This window comes from Triplophysa dalaica, chromosome 6 (genome assembly GCF_015846415.1).
Source record: "Triplophysa dalaica isolate WHDGS20190420 chromosome 6, ASM1584641v1, whole genome shotgun sequence".
NCBI classification, from domain to species: Eukaryota; Metazoa; Chordata; class Actinopteri; order Cypriniformes; family Nemacheilidae; genus Triplophysa; species Triplophysa dalaica.
Genome location: NC_079547.1, coordinates 3,902,019 through 3,926,484, shown reverse-complemented (window position 1 = coordinate 3,926,484; position 24,466 = coordinate 3,902,019). Strand labels below are relative to the sequence as shown.

Genomic DNA, 24,466 nt, shown 5'->3' with positions numbered 1-24,466 from the left:
GAATTGGGTTAAGTAGGAAAATGGGCATGCCCTCATGCAGTACTTTGAATGCACAGTTCATACAACTAATTTAAATGAAAGATTGCTAGAAGTTAAAATACTAATTTCTTAACTGCATAAATTGTTGTTACTTTTTGTGACTGTGGTTTAAAAATGTGTACGGTAAAATAAATAGTTGATAATAGACCAATTATGACAGGATTGTATTTATAAAACAAGCATGATCTTAAAGCATCAAAGTAAGTACTTTGAAATATAAACATTAATTTATAAATATACAGAATATATTTTCTGAAAACTATATTTTTCGTAATTTGAATTTAGATAACATCTGTCTTGCTCAATTTGAACGAGTGTCAATGAAAAAAAGGAAAACGCATATGTATTTGAGTGGCCAATCAGAGCGTCGAAATAACATTAGGATTATGACTGACGTGAGCCAGAGCCTATCGGAGACACGATTTCACTTCTGGGGTTGTGACTAATCGTTCTTCGTATAGTCAGCAAGCGTCTGTTGCGGAATCGGTAATATATAATCGAATTATTCAACCGGGCTGTCGTTTTGAGGTCAGTACGTATTTGTATGTTTCCTTAATATCTAGTATTTCAAATGCTACACAGTGTAACGCGAGTTTTAATGGTGCTCGTTTGCCGGTTTTGTGACATTCCATTTTGTGAAGTCATACCGTGCATCTCATCGGATTTCTCCAATGTTTTTTTACCAGGATGAAGACCTTGATCGCGTTCGACTTTGATCACACGATAGTGGATGACAACAGCGACACATGGGTGATCCGATCAACTCCCGACCAGTGTTTACCCGACTGGCTGAAACAGTCGTATCAAAAAGGCCGCTGGACCGAATATATGTGTCGGGTCTTGACCTACATCGGAGACCAGTCGGTCCATCCGGATCATATGCGCGCGGTCATGGAGAGCATCCCGTTCACGGAGGGCATGATCGAGCTGTTGACCTTCATATCCGATAATAAGAAAGATTTAGACTGTATCATAGTCTCTGATTCAAACACTCTCTTCATAGACTGGATTTTGCATGCATCAGGGATGCAGTCCGCTGTAGACGATGTCTTCACCAACCCCGCAAGCATTGACGCACGGGGATATATGAGCGTGCGGTGCTTCCACGCACACGACTGCCAGCAGTGTCCTGTAAACCTGTGCAAGAGGAAAGTGCTCAACGATTACAAAGAAAATCAAGCTAAAGCTGGTGTTTACTATGAGAGGATTTGCTACATAGGAGACGGAGGGAATGATCTTTGTCCCAGTAATGATTTAAATGAAGGGGACATTGCAATGCCTAGGAAAGGATATACACTAGAAAAGATGTTGTGCAAGGCCGGTTCAGCAAAACCGAGAGCCAAAGTTATACCCTGGTCCAATGGCAATGAAATCCTAGAAGAATTAAGAGCTTTGATTTAGTAATACAGTATTATAAGCCATACAGTGACAAACTTCAGGTTGACTCAACCATGTATTATAAAAGCACCTCCATGCAGCAAATAAAATGGCATGACTTGGTCGCTTAACAATATGTAACATTTTACCTATTGATTTACTTTTAAGTTTACACAGGTAAGTTGTCTCAGGGATTTAAAGTAACTTTGATTTTGAGTGATGTTAAAAAAAAGGTAATTTAATATGTAACCCATTCAGGTTTGTCCTAGAGCATTAAAACAAACATAATAACGTGAATGTTTCCGCATGTTGGTTATATGTTTGTCTGTCAAAATATGCAGGTGGATGAGCACCTCTTAATAAATCTAAATTGTTGTAATGTAACCTGCCTGTAATCGAATCTTGTCCTGTGTGGTTTGCATGCAGAACACAAAACACAGAGAGACCATCACCGCACCACTAACTTGTCAAATTTAAAAAAAGTAAGATTGTAACTTATGTGTTTAACTGACACATGGTGCCAGTTGTGATTTAGATGACTTGCAGTGTATAAAAGACAAAGATATTTATGATATTCTCCATTCGCCTACATAACATGCATGTACAGAAAGACCTGACTATATGCAAGAGAGACCCAAAATTTCTCTTCTTTTTCTATACCGCATGGACACCACCAAGGCCCTCAAAAGGTGTTTGGATTTTAAGTGACAGGAAAACAGTGTTTTAATGATGTGGGATTGGAGCTTTTACTGTTCTGTCTTTCTGTATGTTTCATGACCATGTGATTAAATCAAACAAAACTTTAAAATAAGGCTTTACCATTCTGTTCGAAGTTTTTTCGTGTCCTTCATTTACTAAAATAGCTGGGCTCTATCTGTCGGTGAGAAGTTAAACTTGGCGCACACGAAGCTACAGTAATTTGCTGAGTCACAAACTGAGCAAACTGATGATTTAAGAACTACACCTCCCATAGTTATCTGCGCCGGGTCTCGAAGTGACGTCATAGCAACGCGCGGCCACACGTTGATTTTCGCAACGGGAAAGGTGCGTTCAGTGTGGACTGGAGATATCAGACTCATTTTATTCCGATCAGAGAATAGCAGAAGTAAGTATGGCATTTTTGTGTGTTGCTAGTTATTATGGGGTTTACAGTTTTGCGATGGTTTCCGTTTAAACCTGAGGGAAAAGCATAGATGACCATGCTAATCCCGTTTAATGTTTGTTTAGTGTAAGTTACTGTAGCATTACCTTAGAAAGACTCTTTGTAGGGCAGACATATGCAATTTTACTAAGTAGTGTTTAGTTTTCTTCAACACTGATATGACTGCAGGAGTAACTATTACGTTTAAATAAATCAGCGTGGATTAGCACTGTGGCACACGCACGTGGTGTGATCAAAACGTTGCTATGCACAAATAAGGAACAACACCGATTTTCTATTCCAAAGGGGCAAAGTCTTATTGCATTTTCTGTTATAAGATTAAAAAAGCATATGTAGAAGATCAGAAGTTCATGTACATTCAATTCTGAGTGTAGTACTATTGGGGCATGTTGTCACTTCTGATGGGTTGTAATGGCTGGATCCTGACCAGTCAGATTTAATTTGCTGACTTTAATCATTCAGCATATAAAACTATTATGACTGCTTCTGACTAACATACATTTTCCAAATGTAATGTATAATGCAAATGAAAGCTTGACCAAAATAAATCTATATTAATTTAATAATCAAGTCGATGTGTTTCAAACCAACCTGCCAAAACTGCCCAAAGAAAACATGTTTATTGAAATGGACTTGACACCAGTCCCTGACATTCAGAATAGAAACTGTTGCATTCTTGAATATTAAGCCTACTTTACTAATATTTTGTTGTTGGTGATTTTAAGAATGGCAGACGCTCCGGAAATGTCTTCTCTGGAGAAGAAGGTGTCAGACCAGGTTGAGGTGAGGATATAAATGTGATCCGCCTCCTTCACTTCCTTAATTCACAATAATGACATAAATGTCAATGTTTCTGTGTGTCTGTGTTGGCAGTACTATTTTGGTGACCACAATCTACCCCGAGACAAGTTTCTAAAGGAGCAGCTGCAGGTAGATGATGGATGGGTCACACTGGAGACCATGCTTAAATTTAATAGGTAATTACAGAAATAAAGTAGTTCAACATTTAAAGCGGGCGTAACACACAGGGTTTCTGCCAATCTCAATAATCTTGAGTAACTATAGAGTAGTATTGCATACTTCGTATCTTTAGTTTGATCACATTTATAAAAGATAGATACAGCTTTACGATTGTTTCCGAAAGCATGTGCCGCATGGGGGGGAGGTGGTAGGCTGAACCAAAGCACGTGCGCACCCATTGTCAACAAAACGCAGACATCAGTTTCACTCACCGCATTCGGTTCATGTCCGACATCTTTTAGCGCTGGGACGGGTCCATATATCAGTTTCGAACGATCTCCAAATCCAGTGTTATATCCACAGTTTATATAACATTCATCACCCAAATGCATTGAACAAACAAACACCTGAACTTCGCGATCGTATGCTCTCTCTCTCTCTCTTGCATAAGTGAAAGTGACGTCTGTGCATGCTCCTTCTCCTGCTCTACCGTGGCTGTGCCGCATGCTTGTCTGTGAAAATTGTCCAAAAAGGGACTAATTAAAAGTTTTATATGTTCGAAAAAAACTTTTCGAAACAAGTACGATCGCTGGGGTAGTGTATTGAGAACAGAAATAATACGTAATACGCTAAACTCGTGTTGACCATGTTAAGTATGAAAAGAAAGCACGTTTAACATTGTTAAGAAGTCAGAATGCATGACACATCATCGCAAGCATATAAACTCGTTTTTTTTACAAGTTGACCATGTTAAGTATGAAAAGAAAGCACGTTTAACATTGTTAAGAAATCAGAATGCATGACACATCATCGCAGGGCCTCTATAAGTGTTGACAGTATGTTTAATTTTGGGTTAACCCTTATTAATTGTATTTTTCAATCAAAAAACTGTCAACTTTTTTTGCATGCCAAATTCCTTACTGCTGTTGCTTTTGTATGACGTCCATCTTTACAGACTAAAAAATATCACGTCAGACGTTTCCATCATTGTTGAGGCTCTACTGAAGTCTCAAACTGGTCTCCTTGAGGTCAGTGAGGACAAAACCAAAATAAGGCGAAATCCTAACAAACCTCTTCCAGAAGACAACGAGGAATACAGAGACATTCTCAAACACAAATCCATATACATGGTGAGTGAATGGGAACAAGGAGAATGAAAAACAACTTAAAAGTATTATTTCTACTATTTATTGTCTCTTTTTCTATGATATTATTGTGTATGTTGACTGCAGCATATAATGTTTTTACACAACAGAAAGGTTTTCCTCTCGACACTACGCTGGATGAGGTAAAAGAGTGGCTGTCTGATAAAGGAACAATTGAGAACATCTACATGAGAAAAGGACCCCTGAAGACTTTCAAAGTAAGAGATTTTACTATGTGTCTGCAAGAGCTCTTAAGCGCAAGTTGTAGTCGTGCGAAGGACCTACGCCATAGGTTTTAATTTACACTTCTGCAACATTGTCTGGATCGACAGGCAATGACCACTAGGCGTCAGTGCCCATGTGTGTGTTACTTGTGCAACCAAGACAAGAGCCGAAGAAGAATGAGCTCGCTTGAGAATCATTAGCTGCGATAGTGGCAAGTAAACGGTCACTTTTGTAGCACCTTGAGATCTTAAATACAGCTGAACAAATAATTTACTTGGATAATTCTTTTAGAAATGCGTTTGAGTAAATATGATGCTATCGCAGAGTTTTTGACCTGAGGGAGGGGTTCAAACAGACCAATCACAGTGCTTGCGGTCCACGTAGGGATTCCGTTTAGTTGACGCATTGTTACCTTATTTGGAAGGGTGCGTGTCAGGCTACGGTGTAGGGTACCCATAGGGTAGGCCGCTCTGCTTGAGGTGACGGTGTACTAGGTCCTACGCACGTTCATAACTTACGCTTTAGGGCCTGTGTCCACTGAGGCGTTTTTGCCTCTGTTAATACAATGGTTTAATGTAGGGTTACAGAAATATTTTGTGAATACACTGTTGGCTTCTGATGTTACAAAACTCTTATTCTTTGGACCAAAATTGGAGGAAGTTTTCTTTTTTAAACGCAACAATATTATGCTAAAAAAGCAGAACAAAATAAAAATTTTAAGTGATCCTTAACAATATAAAGCTAAATATGAATTTTCACTAATTAAATTTATTTGTTTGAAAGGGACATACTCTTCACTTTGATAATAATTTATTGACTATAGAATACACAATGTTTGTGATGTATCACTATATCAAATTATACTTACATTTTTTATTGTCTCCAGGGCTCAATCTTTGCAGTTCTAGAATCTGATGAAGCCGCCAAGGCATTTGTTGTGCGTGATGATGTGAAAGAGTACAAAGGAAATGAGATGATTGTTATGACGAAGTACGTACTTAACCAAATAAAAAAGGTTCTTTCAAATTAAATAGCAGGTCAAGAACATTGCATGTTTCTGTAAAGGTGTTTTAATTTTTCAATTGATTCTTACTAATAGATGTCTTTGAAAAAATTGTTCTGTTATAACATTAACATTTACGCATTAGGCAGACTCTTTTATTCAAAGCGACTTGCATTACACTATACATATGTATCAGAGTATGTGCAGTCCCTGGGATCGAATCCATGACCTTGGCGTTGCTCGCACAATGCTCTAACCACTGAGCTCCAGGAAAAAAAATTTGTTATAGTTTTTATTTTGTTCTTGTTAAGGTATAATTCAGCCAAAGACTCAAATTTGCCGTTTATTTACTCGCCCTCAGGCCATCTGAGATGTAGGTGACATTTTTTCTTGAGTAGAACTATAAAGAATATTGTTTGGTAAATTCATATAATGGTAGTCTATGGGGTCCACGGTTCCTAAAGCACATAATTCCAAAAAGCGGCTCCTGGCAACATGTTGATGTTTTGTGAAGTGACTCGCTTGATATTTTCATAAATTTGAACATCATTTTTAATCATATTATCCATACTCTAGAGCCTCAACACTCCCGTTCTGCAGGTGGCGCTAAACGTACCAGACTCTGGTATGCCACCAAATACTACAAGAAGAAGATTGTGTGCAGATGCTGCACATTATGGCGAATATTGTTAAAAAAGACATTTAGTTCTGTGAAAATATCAAACAATTTGCTTCACGCGATATCAACATGTTGCCAGGAGCTGCTTTTTGGAATTATGTGCTTTAGGAACTCTTGGACATGTGGACCCCATAGACTCCCATTATATGAAGCAGAGAGGCGTGCGAATTTACCAAACAATCTTCTTTATAGTTCTACTCAAGAACAAAGTCACCTACATCTCGGATGGCCTGAGGGTGAGTAAATAAACGGCAAATTTGAGTTTTGGGCTAAACTATCCCTTTAAGGAAAATGTGTTCAAGGACTTCACTCTGTAACTGAATGGTTGTAAGTAAACCGGTGTAAGAGATGTTAACCTTGTATCTCTATCTGTAGAGAGGAATACTTCTCTAAAAAGATAGCTGAAAGAAAACACAACCGTGCAGAAGCAAAGGCCAAAGCGAAATGGTGAGACTTTGCAAGAATATTTGTATTACACCCATAAAAAGAGTCTAAAATTAGTTGAAATTACTGATCAAAATGTACATTTCAGTGATAAGGAGGACAAGCAAAAGCAAGCTGAGGAGGAAGAGCTGGTAAGTTGTCATGCAAAAACAACATTATTAGAAATCAGGCAGTTGTGATGGTGTCCCAAAAATATCATTCTCGTATTTTCACAGAAATCCCTGAATGACCAGAGAGGCTGTCTGCTGAAGTTTTCTGGAGAATTGGGTCAAACATCAAGGGAAGATTTCCACAAGGTCTTCGCCGATCATGCCCGCATTAAATGGATTGATTTTATCCGAGGAGCTAAAGAGGTAAGATCTCAAACATGATCAATGGATGTAAGTTTGTAGAACACCATTTTAATCTTTTGAGACTATTTTCACTCAGGGCACCATCCTATTCCACTCAAAAGCCCAGGAGGCATTGCAGAAAGCCCTTGAGGCTCAGGGAGGCGAGGATCTCAAGGTTAAAGACCAAGTTGTTCATTGGGAAGTGCTTGAGGGAGAAACAGAAATGGAGACATTAAAGAAGATTATCGAAGATCAGCAGGAATCCCTGAACAAACGCAAAGGAGGCAGAGGTACCAGACTGAATCCAAACATGATATGAAAGAGCCTTTAATCTGTTAAAACAATGTTTGCGCATCATAGTAAAATCTTTGATTTAAGGAGGTCAAAGAGGTCGTGGGAGTGGGAGAGGGAGAGGGAGAGGAGGCCGCAGAGACAGGGGAGGAAGAGAGCAAGCCAAGTTCCAGGGAAAGAAGACCAAGTTTGAGAGTGATGAGGAGGCAGATGAAGGTAAGGGGGAATTTTTTTGTGATCAGTTTCAAATACAAGGGTTAAGTCCTATAAAAATACAAGTGTTTAATTCTATTTTTACACTCTAGAATTTCTGTGATCTTAAAACTTTATTGACAGAAAAATGGAAATTGTTTTTCTCCTTGAATAGAAGAAGCCAGTCCAAAGAAGAGGCCGCTCGAGTCTAACGGTCAAGACAATGGCGAGCCGGTCTCCAAACAATCAAAAAGTGAGACCAGTGCTTAAGGGCGAAGACTCAATGGCCTTACTTTTTTACTGTAGATTTGCCCTTACATCAAGTCATGAAGATTCTCAGACTATCTCCTGCATCAACGCGTAACCACTGCGCAAGTGCCACATGCGTAAATTTCTGGAAAAAAAAGCTCTGTTTAAGCTTCATAAAGTACACACATGGAGATTTTTATTTTCTTGTGTATAAGGTTTTATTTATTTGCTCTACACGCGTATAACGTATATGGTTGTCAAACCTTTAAGATCTCTGATGCCTTTACACTTACACGGTTTTCAAGGTCTGGATTTCAAGTCTATTTTGTTTAGTCTGGAAGTGAGCAGATTGTTGGTTCTGACTGAGATTTTTGTTGGTCACATTTGCTCAATGCAATCCTGTGTCATTGTTTAAGGCCACGAGGTCTGCATGAGATCATTAGGGGTTTGGCAATGTCTATTGTCATTCTTTTAAATAGTCCTGAAAGATGCAGCTTTTTCCATTAATGAATACTTGTTTTTCTGATTTGCTTTGTAGTTGAGCTACTAAACAATTCCATAAACATGAGATAGTAAGTTTTGGTAACCATGTTTCTCTATATGTTGCTTTAAAATCTGTGTCGACTGGTTAGATGCATGTAGATCTGTGCTTTCTTTGACTTTTTTGTTTTAAGTGAAATATGACTTTTTGTTGAATTTCAAAGCAGCAGTTAAGCAACACAAAAATGTATCTTAATCCATGTGTTGTTTTAGGGGCTGTGCTTCATAAATAACCCTTTCAGGGTTTCAACAAGCACTCAATTTTTTTTACTGTCTCATGTGTGTGTGTGTGTGGAGATGAAAGAATATTACATTTGGAATTTCAATAAAGGTTGTGAAATTAAAAAGTAGGAGTTTCATTTGACAAATTTATTTGCAAATGTATACACTGGATCTGATTGACTACTATCTGTAAAGTATGCCCGTAAACCTAATCCTAACCACAACCATACTTACACTGGTAATGATTGACACCGGTCAGATGCTTCCCCACAATATTCAAGGCCAAATAACATTTTGAACATGTTGAATGTCCATGCCTCTTTAAAACATAGGTTTATGAAACCACTAACCCACACCTGAAAATAAAGCAGACATATAGTTGCCATCTACAAAACTACATCTGTGAATAAAATTTTTAGATATCAAAAGGAAATTATTAATTATAAAAATATTCTAACAACCTTCTTCATAGTTTCCATACTTAGTATCTATAAAGGACAGACTCAATTCAACCATCTTTTCCTCTATTATCCATAATTGCAATTTTTCCCAGAAGGCAATAGAATATTTAAAAATATGCTCTAAGAAATGGAAATAAATTAAAAATATACATTGTATCGTTTCAAAATAAAATGTAATCCTTAGAAACTCTCCAGATGGGTTAATATCATATCCAATCTTAAAATTGTTTTCTTTAATTTTGGGTAAACAGTCAACACAAGGGCTCGGTCGCGAACGGCACGTCACTCATTTTTATTGTTCACATATGTGAACACGTCCTTCCCTGTTGTTATATGTATGTATAATGTTTGAAATAAAGCGCACAACAAAACGTGGAGGCTGGTACAGAGTTGAAGTTGTGTGTCCTGGTTGGTTGTCATAGCCACAGCACGACGGTTTCATAAACAAATGTTGGAGACACAAAGGCTACAATGGACGGACAACACGAAAAGGTTTGATATGTGTTTTATTTAAGCATACAACTTCATACAGCTACAATGACAAATACGCGCGTGGTTCCCAGTGAGAATTTGTACTAGCAAATGTATGCTTCCTTGGTAGATTGTTATACAGTTGCCATCTGAACGACAACTTTGTCTTTTAAACATATTGTTGCATATCTTATGTCTTTAAGCATAAACATTTTCAATGTGTGCATTCAGGATCAATTTTCAATGGCGCACTATGACTCCCGGCGAAGGCGCACGTTAGATGTGGGCGGAGATGCTGCGGGGTATGGAACACAGCGAATGAGTGGCAACATCAATTTCAGCACACGGTATGATGATCGCGATATAGACATTGATTTAATTCACAATGTTTTTACCTCAATCAAACGTTACTCTGTACAATAGGAACCGGTTATTTTCACAAATAAGACATGCAAAGAGAAGTACGGATCAGTGCGATGAAGCGGATATTTGGGGTCTACCAGACACTATTGGTAAGAAAGGTCATTTGTCAGTTGTGGAGAAACTGATGTAAGATGTAGCTTGAATGTGGGAATGCTGAACACCATTTTGGGCCTTTTAATATTTGATGCAAAACTAAACGATGATTGCCTCTAAATGTTTTTTTGCCATTTAGAAGTTTAACCTGTTTAATGGCAGTTTCTAGCACACTTTCTATTATAAACTTTAAGTTGAAAAGATGATTCATTACATACTACTTATATGTGAGATCTAATTCGTATTGATTAAAGACCAGCACTTATTTATTGAATACCAGCAGTACTTATTACAGTGGGTAGTACTTAGGCAATTGTTAACATATTTCTATTTTTTGCCATTGACTTATGGAGATCTGTCATTGGCTCATGACGGAAAACCTGTTATCACTTTCATTTTACCACCTACAGCACGAAAATTGTATTTTCAATCTAGTTTGGAGTGTTTTCGGATAGCTCAGTTTTCGTTGACAAAACTGCCATCTCAGGGTGGACGGAAGGCCAAAACAGAATGAGAAAGGTGTGTTTTCAAATGAAAACCACAGGCCGGATATGTGAAGAGGTACAAAGAACACCGAAGTTTATTGACAATTAAGGATTTACAAATAGAAACTAAAGGCTAAAAGCCAAGCGTTTACTTAATGGTTACTAAATGGCTTACTAAATGGTATACAATGGTTTGGATGCACAAGATGGCGCAGATGAACTTTTGGGACGCCAATGTGGGCAGAATTATTTCCGCTTGTATAACCAAAATACGATATAATTTGCCATTATTTCGAGTTGTGATGCTTAACGGGGTACTCAGCAATGTAACTTAACACCGCTTTCTTCCTTATTTGCAGTCCAAAAATCCTCATTTTTCCATACGGTGTAAAACGACCAGAAATAAGTCTGTCCACATTGGCGTCCCAAAAATTTACCGGCGCCGTCTTGTGTAACAAGCCAATTGGAAACTTGATAGTATACACTGTTTTTCTCGTTCTCGAATCTGAAAGCCATGCGATATTCAACTAGTTTTACCACGGGAACCCAACCCGTTTCTATTACTTGAAACTTAAAGTAAACGCATGAAACTCTGAGGCTCCACATCCTGTTCATTTTTATTCATAAAGTTTAGGTTTAGGGTAAGGTGAGGGGTAGGCGTTGGGGTTTAATATCTCAATAAATTGTCAGCATTTTAATATTTTTTATAAATATAATGATTTACACTCTATTATAATCGCAAAATGTTTAATGCACAACAAAACTGAGGTGCAAATAGTAACATTATCTGCCACATAAATACCTACCAATAGCATCTTACTACTATTTCTACTTAATCCAAAGAAAATACAGCCATTTTCGGTTCCCTTAGTTTTCACTTAAACAGAACCTATTTAAACTTTGTGTAAATAACATCTGTCGCTATTTTCACTTAGTGTAAAAAGCATTTATTGCTATTTACATTAAGTGCGAATAGCCGTTGCCATAATTTTAATAGTTCCCTGTTTTGTCCATAATAGCAGAGAAAAAAAACTCAGACATTATTCACCACCTTGTTGAGAAAAGGCGAAAGGACCACAATGAAGCTGTTTCCATGATGCAGATGGATCTCTCCAGCATTTCTGTGGTACACACACCTCTTAGATGCTTTATGTAGTGGTCAATATATTACTAGATAATAATTATTACATCTGTACAGAAATCCCTCAGTCATATGTAATAGTCATGTTATCACTTTCTCAAAAGTGTCTGTATATTGTCGATATTGTAACTTGCACTTTTTGGGCATTTAGGATTTTGAAGCATTGTTTAGGGAGACGGCAAAGGATTTCTTGCAAAAATGGTCAAAAAATAAAGACAGTTTTGAAAATGTCTCTGATTTAACAGCACACAGCTATCAGGTAAGGATTAGCGTAGTTTAGCCCAGCCCTTACAAATACAACACTTACAATATGTCAGTACTTTATTTGAAAAGTCAAGTGTGATTTATCTGTTTAATTAATAAGGATACCAGCGATATATGGAATAAAGCGTGCCACACATCCTTCTTGATGAGACAGTGGATTAAAGAGCAAGATGAGATTTATGCCAGATTTGAATCTGAGAGAAAAATCAAAGTATGTGGTAACCAAGATTAAAGCATATAGTCCTATAGTGTATTAGCACAATGGTAATTTATTTATATCACATCTTTGTTCGTCTAGATTTCTGCAGTACTGAGAAAGTACAGTACAAAACTGGAGAAAATCAGTTACTTGATGCCGTACGATGTTCACAGACTACTGGATAATACAGCCATGGTAGTATACTGTATTTTACATGTAGTTATTTAATTTCACATTAACGAATTCATCAGCATGTTTTCCTTTTGTGACACATTCTCCCCAGATGATAAACCAAGCTCTGTTGGCAAATCGATGTGCTTTGGCCAAACTGTCTTTGAATTGGATGGAGAAATATTTGCAGATGGATGTTTTTCAGAGGTTAAGATGCGAGGACAAACTTCAAAACTGGCAGAAAAATCTAACTTCTTGAAGCCCTTAAGCAGTTTAAGTAAGTTTAAATGGATTTACATATGAAGAAACATGGTTCATCTGAGAATCTCAGAGTTTTAGAATGGTATTCCGGTCTTTCTGTCATCAATGAGAAAATAGGTCAGCAAATGCTGTTGTCTTTTAAACACACTATAATGATTTAGTTAGGACTGTCAATTGATTACAAATGGTAACTGACTTATTATTTTAATAAAACATGGTCAAATCTGTATTTGTTAAGCCTTAACATGAAAACGACACAAATATATTTGTGAGCATCATGATGCTTATTGCGTGTTTGTTTTATGTTATCCAACAATTTCTTGACCTATAATGACTAGCCAGCTGTTCACGTGTCGATATGATCATATCAATTGATATATGTCTGGCAGTTTTTTTATTATTCAGTAGTTTGTTTTTAGTGTGAAAGTCTATTAAATATTCAACATTTTATCATTCTATTCTGGTGGCCACTTTGAATATGTTTATCAGAAAACGAGCTACTTTGTTTTAAATAGATTAAAGGTTTTTAAGATATCTTTGTACCAATTTGAACAAAACACAGTAGAAAAGTGAAGGTAACTAAACAAATTATTAAAATCTTTATAAACCGTCTTATTTTTTTCATTTGGTGAGAGTTTTTTATCTTTTCTGGGGTTTTATTTGTTGTGAAAATGGAATGAACAGAGGACATGGAAAGTTAATATTCATTGTTTTGACTTAAACTGTGTTGGAAAATAGGATAATTCCTGAAGAACTTTTAAAAGTAAGTTTTTAGCTGAGGTACGAACAGCAGGGGGCGTAATAACTCCATTTTGGACACAAACCTCATGATTTTCAATGCAGCTTATTTCTAAATTCTGATCTGCAAAACGATTATCAATAATTAAAGTAGAGAGGGCTTTGTCTTTTAACTTTGTTTGTTTTTTATGCCTTATTGTCATTGACTTCTGTCTCTCTGGCACAATGTTGTCAACGTGTGGAGCCAAACAATATTTCCAGTAAATTGGTGTTGATCCTCGGGTTACTGCATCACTGGACTGAGATTTCAATTGACATTGTTTTTGAGGCCCAGTTATCTAGTTTTGCCTTTTTCCATAAGCTGTCAAAGTCATGAAGTGATGGGTATTTTTCTAGCAGTACTTTTTCTTTAAGTCACTGCCTTATTTATTCACCCTCATTAGACATATTTGAATGGATTTTTTCATCTGAACACACAAGAAAGACATTTTAAGAAGGACACGCTGCTCATTTTTCCTAAATATGAAAGTTAATGCGGACTGACATCACGCAAATGCGTGCAGTTGAGTGTCGTCTTGTCAATGATGTTTTGCATTGCGCACACGTTTATCGACACATATCCCTGATGTCATTCACATCAAAGTCAAACCAATGCAATGCCAGGGTCATCAAAACCCATGCTATTCAATGCACGTACAAAACACATTACGTGACATCTGTGAATGTGAATGAGTTTACGATCTACGCAGATACCATCTTGCCCGGTAACGTGACGTGAATACAACAGAACCGTTTGTCAACAAATTGCTTGTTGGTGTTTGTCACACAGTACACATTCCAATATGTTCAACACATCAATTGGAATTTTACTGCACTTGTTAAAGTGTGGCAGATATCTGCTTCAAGCCATTAAGTGCCTGGATATCATGTATTGTGTGTCGGGGTCTCGGGGGTCTGGGTTTTGTAATTAACCCACTACATGTAACCAGCCCTGCTTCACACTGATGGAAACTGTCTCGTCAGTATGTCCCAGGTTGCTGGTCGCTGATGGACAGCTATTGTTGCTTGCCCTTGAGAAGTGCACGTGTAGAAGTGACGGGCACCTACCTCACTCTGATTCACGCTGTGTCAGGCATGGTCAATACCGGAGCAATCAGTTCAGGGTATTGGGAGAGAATCAGTGGGTGGCGAGATCACTTTGATAACATAGATTTAATTCCAGCCCCGGTGCATTATGGGATAACAGCTGGTAGAAGTATTTTTAATTGATGAAGTGTTGTGGAGGTTAGAATAACAGAACTATGTTCATCCTTATGTGTTTATGGTATGTCCTCTAGCGAAGGTCATTGGACAGATAGGGAATTGTTGAACACTGGATGTATATATTTTGACTGAGATATACTTTGACATGGGCAACGAATCATATTAGTGCGATACCTTCTCCCTGAGGTTGTCTTGACACTACAATGACAAGATGATTAATTTCTATTTTAAGGCTTGTCCAGAAACATCATGAAACCTCAAATGACTTGAGAGGCAAATGGACTGCCTTCTGCACATTTTTTCTTGCTGTAAGGCTCTTATGCATTTGGTATAGCTGCTTATATGAAGCACTGTGCATTCAAGCTTCACTGCAAAAAAGATTTGGTCTTGTTTTGCAGTACTTTTCAATCAAAAAATGTACATCTAGATACTATAACCCACAACGATTTTGTGGAAGCAAAAGGATCTTGTTCTCTGAAAAAAGTTAAAAAAATAAAGAGCTAATAAAAACAGGCGTGAAGCTGCCGGCCCTTTCTCTTTTTTGCCTCCTAGGTATTGATAAAAACTGTTTTGCGGTAAGAGTTTGCTGCATGTTCTTTTGTTGTTTTCAACACACCGGAATCTCTTGATATGGGAAGATTTAAACGGTCGCACTTGGACACGTTTTTGTTTGGTAAACAGGTGAGGTTAAAGGAGCCTCTTCACCTGCAATGGTGAATGATACCGCTAGTTTGTGTGTGTTCACATTTGGAATGTAAGGTGAGTGTACTGTATTTATACATACAGTATATATATATATATATATTATGTTTGTGCTTTCATAGTCATTTTATTAATAACTGCCAAAGAAGGGCCTTTTCACCTGTAAGGGTAGAGGAGAGCTGTTAGGGATTACAGTGTGACACTCTTATACAGCAAATTAGCCAAACAGGCCTCTTCGTTTCTGGAAATGAAAGCCATCTGATTGATTCAAGTTTCCTTGTTATGATTCAAGAGAAGTCGGATTTACCCCCTGAAATGCCCCCAGACATGTTGCCACTTCGGTTGGAACATGACCCTCAGGAGGAAGGGGTCAGACTTAAACAAGCTTGTAAACGTAAGCATATACAAGTGGACATTGGTCAGGTTTAGCAAGGGGCTGCAGAACATCAAGTCTTGGGTGCACCTTCGTCAAAAAGTCGATGCCGTCACCCTGATGAGCTTTCAGTGGTAGCCTCTGTGTGTGTTTGAAAGGGACAGATATTCTGGGCCTTCAGAAACGTAGTACATCTCTGAGTCAGAAATGGGGGATTGTGCTTCTCAGTCCTCAGACGCTATTGCACTCTACCCTTCAGACAAAGCAGTGATTGCCAGAGCAGCCGAGCGGGCAAAGCTGCCTTCCCAGGCTGCTTCAACTTCAACCTCAGTGTTTGATAGTTGCCAATACTTCATGATTTTATAACAGAGCTGCAGTCTTCATGGAAGGCCCCTAGTTCCACGGCACTCCCTAGGACAGAGCTGGGCAACCTGACAGGGGCAGCAACTCCGGGGCTTGCTACAGCTCCTCAGATAGGACCAACATTTGCTATGTTGACTGGGGCTATGGCCAGGACTGGAAGGGATGCTACACACCCTAACAAGCATGGTAGAATTATTGTCAGCTGTGGAAAGCCTATCAGGCCTCTGCCTTGTCAGCAAGACTGGAATGCATAAACTCTCTCCTCTTGGTATATTTAGAAAGTCTGCTGCAGGATTTGTCCTCCACTTTGACAGAGGAGGAAAGCATCCTGGAAACATTATGAGTGGTTGATATGCTGATCCTGATATGCAGTCATTGCAGCCACACAAGTGCCTGGGGAGGTCTTTGGACCCACTGCAGAAGTAGCTCTGGAACAAGTCTCGTAGAACAAGAGAAATTACCCGATCAGTGGTCAGGGCATTAGCTACTCGTAGGCCACGTACATCAGCTGGGAGCAGCAGTTGGACTCCGGTAGAATCATTAAGCCAGGCCCTCACATGTCACTGCCGGTTTGCTGCCCTAAGCGCACCCTTAAGACCAGGCCAAGGAGTCGGGAAGTCCTTTCGTAGGACACAACAGGCAGAATCCTCCAACACGTGTGGAATAAGAAACTGTCAGTGACAGCTATCAAGTCTTGAATCTCAAGAAGTTCAATAATTTGAAGTGACTACGTTTCTGTATGCTTCGTCTTTCAAACCTTTTAACTTTCATCAAAGAAGGGGACTGGTTCACAACAGTGGATCTCCAAGATGCCTACTTCCATATCCCAATTCACAAAGACCACAAGAAAACATGAGGTTTCACTTTCAGGGCAACTCTTACGAGTACAATGTTCTTCCCTTTGGTCTGTCTTTGGCTCCCCGCACCTTCACCAAATGTATGGACGTGGCACTCATTTCAATTTATCGCCAAATAGAGCTTCGATTCTCTGCCCGAGCCCGAACTTGACCCGCGGGCCGGGTCGAGCTGATATTTCCTGCCACTATCCTCGGGTCGAGCCGGGTCCTTGATCTAGCATTTGCGTATTTTTTTCATTATTACTTTATTAGCCTATTATATATATTTTTTTGCAAAGTAGGCCTCAGTTACAAATATGTACAAAGTTGCACAAGTTAGGCTACAAAGTTACACAATGGAAAATGTGTCATGCGCAGCAGTGCAGCGTCTACTCCAGGCCAGGAGCTCTGAACACCAAAAAGAGTTGTCTCAGTCCCAGAAGGTAGTGATATACCTAGGCTTGAGTTTGAATTTGATTATGATGAGAGCATCTCGGACCCTACAGAGACAGTTGGTGTTGAAGAAGCGCCTGTCCGAATTCATAAAAATTGAACAATTTGCAGTGAGGTAGGGTCAGAGACTGCTTGGCCTAATGGCAGCAGCCAGTCAGGTGTTGCTGTTGGGGTTGCTCCATATGCACCCATTACAACGATGGTTAGCAAGGTACAAAGAGAGTCCATACGAGAATGGACAGCGACTGATTCGAGGAGACCTGGATTGTCTTCCAGCAGTCAAATGGTAGCTCTCGACTCAAGGCCTGAGGGAGAGAGTCAAGCTGGGCCCGTTATGTTCAAGGGAGACCATGACGACAGATGCCTCACAGGCTGGCTGGGGTGCTGTCGGGCGAGGCAATCCAGTACAAGAGAAATGGGATACCTTGTGGATAGGAGTACACATAAACCTCTTAAAAGGCAGTATTTCGGCCTCTTATCCATTTTTTCCCTCAGCTTCAGGAGAGACAGGTGTTGTACATAAACCAACCAGGGTCGAGTATGTTCAATATCCCTACACAAGAAAGCCATGGATCTCCTGTTATGGGCACATGCTTGAGGTGCGTCCTTGAAGGCTGTACACTTGCTGGAAGAGGACAACGTAGCAGCCGACCTCTTGTCAAGAGGGGGTCCCAAGCCAGGAGAATGGCGACTTCACACAGTGGTGATAAAGGCCATTTGGCTTTGTTTCGGAAAGGCCAAAGTTGACCTTTTTGCCACACAGGAAAACACACACTGTCTCCTGTGGTATTCAATGGTGGGCCGCAGATGGCCCTTAGGGGTGGATGCTCTGGCAAACGATTGGCCCCCAGTGCTCCTCTATGCATTTCCTCCTTTCCCACTACTGCCTGCAGTCCTTGCCAAGGTGAAAAGGCCAAATTCTGTAGGCCAAACTGCTGCTGGTGGCACCAGATTGGCCTCAACAGCCATGGATGCCGGATTTAATCACTTTGCTGAGGGGGTCACCATGGTGTCTCCCAGTCAGAAAGTATATGCTGTCTCAGTCCCATGGTCAGTTCTCCCATCCGAATACAGAGAAATTCAGATTACATGTCTGGCTACTAGACGGGAGTCAGCCAGAAATCTTGGAAAAGCAGTTCTGACCACCTTGCACGCAGCCAAAGCCTCGTCAACAAGGCAGCTTTATGCCTCCTAGATGGGAAAGGCATTCTAGATGGTGTCAATCAATGGAGACAGACCCATTTTCATGTGAAGTGGATTCAATCCTGTCAATTCTCTAGTTTATGCTGGAGACTGGAGTAATGGAATCAACTTTGAAATGCTATGTGGCAGCTATATCTGACCGTCATGAGGGTTATGGAGGTTACACAGTTTGATCTCAACCTCTGATCAGGCGTTATCTGAAGGGGGCTCGCAGACTGTGCCCATCTCAAGCTTGGCTAATTCCCTTATGGGATTTTGGTATTGTCTTCAAGGCTCTTACGAAAAGGGATGGAATTTCTGAAGACTGCATTTCTCTTGTCTGTCTCTTCAGTTAAGAGGGTTAGCAAAATTAATGCCTTCTCTGTGCATCCTGCATGTTTAAGATTAGGAGGAGAAGGCTGATCTATATCACTTCTTCAAACCCCTCATTTCTGCCAAAAGTTCTGCCCCGTTCCCTTGTTTCCAGGCCTTTGGTGCTGAACCATTCCATCAACCTCCTCAGAATTCAGCGGAATCAGCCGGACTGCATCTAATCTGTCCTGTTAGGGCACTGAGAAGATACATACCGATCAGCTATTTGTGTGTTATAGAGACTCTGTACAAGGCCAGGCAGTGTCCAAGCAGAGGCTGTCGAAATGGGTGGTCAGGGTGATAGAGCTAGCCTATTACAGCACAGGGATGCCTCCTCCACAGGGAGGAGTGGGCCCCTCTACAAGAGGAGTGGCTGCCTCATGGGCATTGTTTAGAGGGGCTTCTCTGAAAGATGTGTGTGCAGCAGCTGGCTGGTCATCATCTATGACATTTTCTAAATTCTATCTTCTTGATGTTGCTACAACGGTCTTTTCGACTGTCCTGCAAACAGCAGAACTGAGTGATCTATGTAAATAATATGAAGGTGTGCTGAACACCCTCTGATTTAACTGTGTAAACTTAAATAATATCAAGGTACTGAACATCCTCTGATTTAACTGGGTAAATGACTGGGACAACTAATTTTGTTCTGTTAAGCATGAAAATGTTTCCTTCAGTTTATAGACCCGCTTGGGTTTTCTCCCCTCCTGACCTTATCTGGTACACAGCTGACCCATACTGTGGCATGTTGACTGAAATTAAATAGAACTATAGGTTACACTAGGTTACCTAGTTCTGTGAATAACATCAACAGTCATTTTCACTAGTCGGCAAAAGAGAAAGGACCGGGGGCTTCACATCTGTATTTATAGCCTGTGATTGCAAGCGGGGCGTGGCTAATTTGATATACCATCTCCTGACAGCTCATCTTTAGTGAGGCTGACCCATACTGTGGCGTGTTGACTTCATTCACAGAACTAGGTTACCTTATGTAACCCATCGTTTTTTTTTTAGCTGATAGTTTGATTACATTTTTCATATTTTATTAGATTGTGTAACCCCTTCACAACAAACACACAACCTTGCTGCAAGTCTTAAGTATAATAATTGGAATGGATAATATTCAAACCATACTAAAACCATAGTTTTATGATGTAAGTGGGTTCATTTGGTTATAGAGAAATCTTTAAAAAAATCCTTATTCTTATCTCCAAATGATGTTTAGTTGTTGACTGATATTTTCCAATAACCAGGACTGATTCTAATACTAGGCTGGGTAATGTCCAATATATGCCAAATAAATTAATTATAACAACCTTTATTTTACACAGTGTTTACTCAATAAATAAAAGAGGAATTTTCTGTTCACACTTCTACCATTTCACAGATCAAGTCGGATTGTTATTTTCTGAATTACAACCCACATAACTGTGTATCTGCATGCAGCTAATTAGTATCTGGTTGCTTGTCCTCTGTTCTGATATTAATTAAGTAGATGATTAATTTTAACAAATTATGCAAACATTGTTTTCTCACCTGTCACACCGGATGGATTGATTGATGGATCGTAAAATTCTGGTAAATAGACTGAATGCCAGACTTTTATGGATTTGTTTTGTGTACAATAAACAAGACATAAAGCAGGATGTGTGGTCTCATTCTAGTCTTTCTCATGCACGCTCTTCTCCAGTCTAACAGAGATAAACAGTCTCAAGGTCAGCTCAAGATCTCTCTGCGCCGCCTTTCCACTGCTGTCAGTTAATATAGCTATAGTGATATTAATGCTCCGGTCGAATGTGCATATGATTACTGTGTTTTTGCTTTGATAAATGGCACCGGGGTCACTATCAGCCTTCCCGACAATATTAATGACCACACTAACAGTAAGCAGAGGGAAGCCAATGAACAGAAATATTGCTGTTATCTGCGCAGCCATAATCATAAAGACAATAGAGAGATGTTTAACAGGAAAGGCATTTATCATCTGGAAATAGAGCGTCTGGATGGCGAGACTCGCCAGACGCTGCAATCGTGTAGGTGGTGGTTTTAGACTGTGTGTGTTTTTGCGTGACTAACATTTGACAGCGATTTTATGGGAGGGCAAGAAATGGATTCAAAAAGTACATTCAATTCTAATTTAATGTTGAATCATCCCTCCTTTTTCATTATTATATGTGGAATTTTAATCAAAATGTTCATGCATTGTAGGAACAAGAATACCATTGAAAGCTTAGGGGTTGGGTTGTTGACTTATGCAAGTAAGCAACCATCCAGAACACCCTAGCAGCCATGCAGAAATGGGGTAACAACCTCCTTAGAACATTATAACAAATTCAAAGAAATGCCCTTGCAACCACCTAGAACACCCTACCAACCATGGAGAAATGGGCTGACAGTCTTCTTAGAGCATTATTACAATGCCCCAGCAGCCACCCAGAGCACCCTAGCAACGACATATAAATGGGCTAACAAGCGCCTTAGAACATTATACCAAATACACAGCGATGCCCCGGCAACCACACAGAACACCCTAGCAACCACACAGAACACCCTAGCAACCAAACAGAAATAGGTCTAGTAACCTCCTTAGAACATTATGGAGAAGATTGCAATGCCCTTGTGACCACCCAGAATACCCTAGCAACCACACATAAATGGGCTAACAAGTGCCTTAGAACATTGTAGCCAATACATGGCAATGCCCAGGCAATCACCCAAAGCATTCTTGCAACCATACAGAAATAGGGTATCCTCCTTGGAACGTTTTAGAAAATACATAGTGGTGTTTTGGTAACCACCTGGAACACCCTAACAACTTATCACAACACTAGCATCATAACAACATATTTTAGGCAGGCAAATACTACTGACCAAATCTTTTAACCAAATCATTTAGTGTGCCCTGTGTTGATCAGTATACATCCTTGCATGCCACTCTTTCTCTGTTTCCCCCTCGTGCCCTGTCTCCCTTTAAAGACCAATGTCCATGTAAGAATAAGGGCTGATCGGTGGTCATTTTTCAGTGGGGCAACCGGCAGAGTGACACAAAGGAAGAGTCGCATACATAGCCTGTTTGGATCCACCACCTCAGAAGGGTTGTTTCTATGACAACCCTCCTCTGGCCTGTGGAAGTGGGAGATGAGGGGAGGAGAGCACTCTGTCTGGACTGGTGGACCATGAAGGAGCTGTCAATACGGTTCTGCCCCATCACCACCCAGAAAAAGAGGTGGGAGACTTTGACAGAAAAAGACTAATCCGGCGAGAGGTGGTGCGAGAGAGAGATAGTTGTCATAATGTTGTGCGTCAAGGGGTCGCCCACGTTTTCTTCGAGTAATGTGGCACAGTCCTAGGGCGTGTTTAAAGTCTACATGAAATCAGAATTGTGTGCTAGATGTCTTTTTTCCCCGTAAGATCTCCAAATACTGTGTTATAGAGATAGCTCACCTGAAAATGGAAATTCTTTCCTCATTTTCTCAACCTCTTGTCATACAAAACCTGTATGGCTTTCTTTCTTCTGCTGAATACAAAAGAAGAATCTTGGTAACAAAACAACATCGGCCCCCATTGACTTCCATTGTATGGAACCACTTTAATAATAAGACATTTCTCTTATTATAAGAATCATATACAGGTTTTGAATGACATGAGAATTAATAAATAATGCAAAACATCTATTTAAATTAAAATATTTGTTTTGTCATGTGGGAAAGTGGTCTGTCTTTATAGCAATTAACTCAAATTTGTATATGCACATTTGGACATAATACTTTGAAGCCGTTGGACAACCACGTTTTTTATCAATTTATAATAACCAATTCCAGCTTCAAGCCCCAGGCTCCATGAACCAAAAGTAAATTTTTTACAGCCTATTTTATCTTACACTCTGCTGCCAAATGCATAAAACTCTAAATTTCTCATTAAATATCCAGTTTCATTTGGAAATATAAAATTAAGGAACTTTAAATTTGTAATCAGCCTTTTGTGAAAACTGTGGATTGTCGGCAAAGCCATGTGTGTATAATCACTGATACATGCACAAATGTATTGTGTTCACGCATGTAGGCAAAGATTAACCTGTCTGGACAAGACAAAGTAACACTGCAGTTCTGAGCCTTTTACGGTGTTACAAAATGGCTGATTTTTGACAGGTCATTTCTCTTTCAGACATCATGGGCATCTTATTCCATTCTTGCGGTTGCCGTGGTAATGAATAAGTGGGTTCTCCCGCTGAGCAGAAAAAGAGATAATTTCTGTCTTTGTATTGTTTGTGAGAGCAAGAATCATGGAACATGTTTTTTGACTCTGCAAGTCTAAGGACGGGTGCACAACAAGCGGTATGATTTGGGCCACTGTTTTCTGTCTGAGACTTCTTTTGTGGTCATTAAAGTAGCAGGACAGAAATGTCAGTATATACCATGTGTAACAACTCACAATTAATTTCCATGATTTTTCACTGCAACCTTTGTGACTCCTTTTATGATAAACATAGGAAAGTTGTCTTGTTTCAATTGGGGCTTGTGGTGTCCATATGTCTATCATTCCATTTACCATAAAAGCCTATTGATATCACACAGCTAAGGGACGGTTCACCCAAAAATGAAAATTCTGTCACCATTCACTCACCCTCAAGTTGTTCTAGACCTGTATAAATGTATTTGTTCTGTTTAACACAAGGAAAGATTTTTGAAAGAATATTAGCCATTTTCAGTTCTGGGACATCATTGACTACCATATTTTTTTGTTCTGTTGAACACAAAATAAGATATTTTGAAGAATTTAGGGAAACAAGCAGTTCTGGGGCACCTTTGACACGATTGAAAATGTACCTTCTATGGTTGTCAATGATGTCCCAGAACTGAAAATTGCCAACATGCTTCCGAATATCTTCCTTTGTGTTCAGCAGAACAAAGAAATTTCTACAAGTTTGGAACAACTGGAGGGTGAGTAAATGATGACGAAATTAAAAAATTTTCGTGAACGGTTCCATTAAATGTAATACTGTACTTATGTTAAAATTCTCTGAGTGAAAAACAGTATACACTACATTTCTGAAAAGTAAGACACTTAAAATAGCAAAAATGTAATTGTCGTAACAAAATATGTATTCTATCTAAAAGCGAATGCTCATCCAGACCTGCCTGAAACGCCTTGTGTAACCAAACCCCCACAAATCTATGTCAGTTTGACAATTTGACTAAGACAGTACAAATGTATACACAAGTAAGGAGGGCATACCTGTCAATATAATTGCTTTGGAACCTGATGTTCCAAATATGGAAAGAAGCATTACATTTCCACCATAAGTGTTCAGTATTCGACCAATAACTACGCACTGGTTAACTTGCCAATCATAGC

The 24,466-nt window shown here is 39.3% G+C and overlaps 3 protein-coding genes across 6 annotated transcripts in view; all 3 read left to right on the top strand.

The window, feature by feature from the left end:
• The first annotated feature begins 456 nt into the window (after positions 1–456).
• On the top strand, positions 457–1,800 carry phospho2 (phosphatase, orphan 2). Its single transcript, XM_056750777.1, has 2 exons — positions 457–567; positions 726–1,800. The coding sequence occupies exon 2, from the start codon at positions 727–729 to the stop codon at positions 1,438–1,440; it is 714 nt and encodes a 237-aa protein (XP_056606755.1). The 5' UTR covers positions 457–567; position 726; the 3' UTR covers positions 1,441–1,800.
• A 604-nt stretch (positions 1,801–2,404) lies between these two features.
• ssb (small RNA binding exonuclease protection factor La) lies at positions 2,405–8,986 on the top strand. Of its 2 annotated transcripts, none has more exons than XM_056749656.1 (12): positions 2,405–2,521; positions 3,304–3,361; positions 3,452–3,555; positions 4,494–4,668; positions 4,794–4,901; positions 5,795–5,898; positions 6,966–7,037; positions 7,123–7,165; positions 7,250–7,387; positions 7,464–7,656; positions 7,745–7,873; positions 8,028–8,986. In XM_056749656.1, the coding sequence occupies exons 2-12, from the start codon at positions 3,305–3,307 to the stop codon at positions 8,117–8,119; spliced, it is 1,215 nt and encodes a 404-aa protein (XP_056605634.1). In that variant the 5' UTR covers positions 2,405–2,521; position 3,304; the 3' UTR covers positions 8,120–8,986. The 2 variants fall into 2 exon arrangements, with proteins under 2 accessions (XP_056605634.1, XP_056605633.1); XM_056749655.1 differs by having other exon boundaries at positions 8,025–8,986.
• Positions 8,987–9,642: 656 nt separating this feature from the next.
• ccdc180 (coiled-coil domain containing 180) overlaps positions 9,643–24,466 on the top strand; it is a 29,226-nt gene continuing 14,402 nt past the window's right edge. For 2 of the 3 annotated variants that reach the window (XM_056750929.1, XM_056750930.1), the window contains exons 1-8: positions 9,643–9,813; positions 10,024–10,139; positions 10,216–10,304; positions 11,813–11,919; positions 12,086–12,193; positions 12,299–12,409; positions 12,497–12,592; positions 12,681–12,845. In XM_056750929.1, the coding sequence (XP_056606907.1) occupies positions 9,793–9,813; positions 10,024–10,139; positions 10,216–10,304; positions 11,813–11,919; positions 12,086–12,193; positions 12,299–12,409; positions 12,497–12,592; positions 12,681–12,827 (795 nt within the window). In that variant the 5' untranslated portion in view covers positions 9,643–9,792 and the 3' untranslated portion in view covers positions 12,828–12,845. Of the gene's footprint in view, positions 9,814–10,023; positions 10,140–10,215; positions 10,305–11,812; positions 11,920–12,085; positions 12,194–12,298; positions 12,410–12,496; positions 12,593–12,680; positions 13,292–24,466 lie in introns of those variants that run through there. The other variant, XM_056750928.1, reaches the window with a different exon arrangement.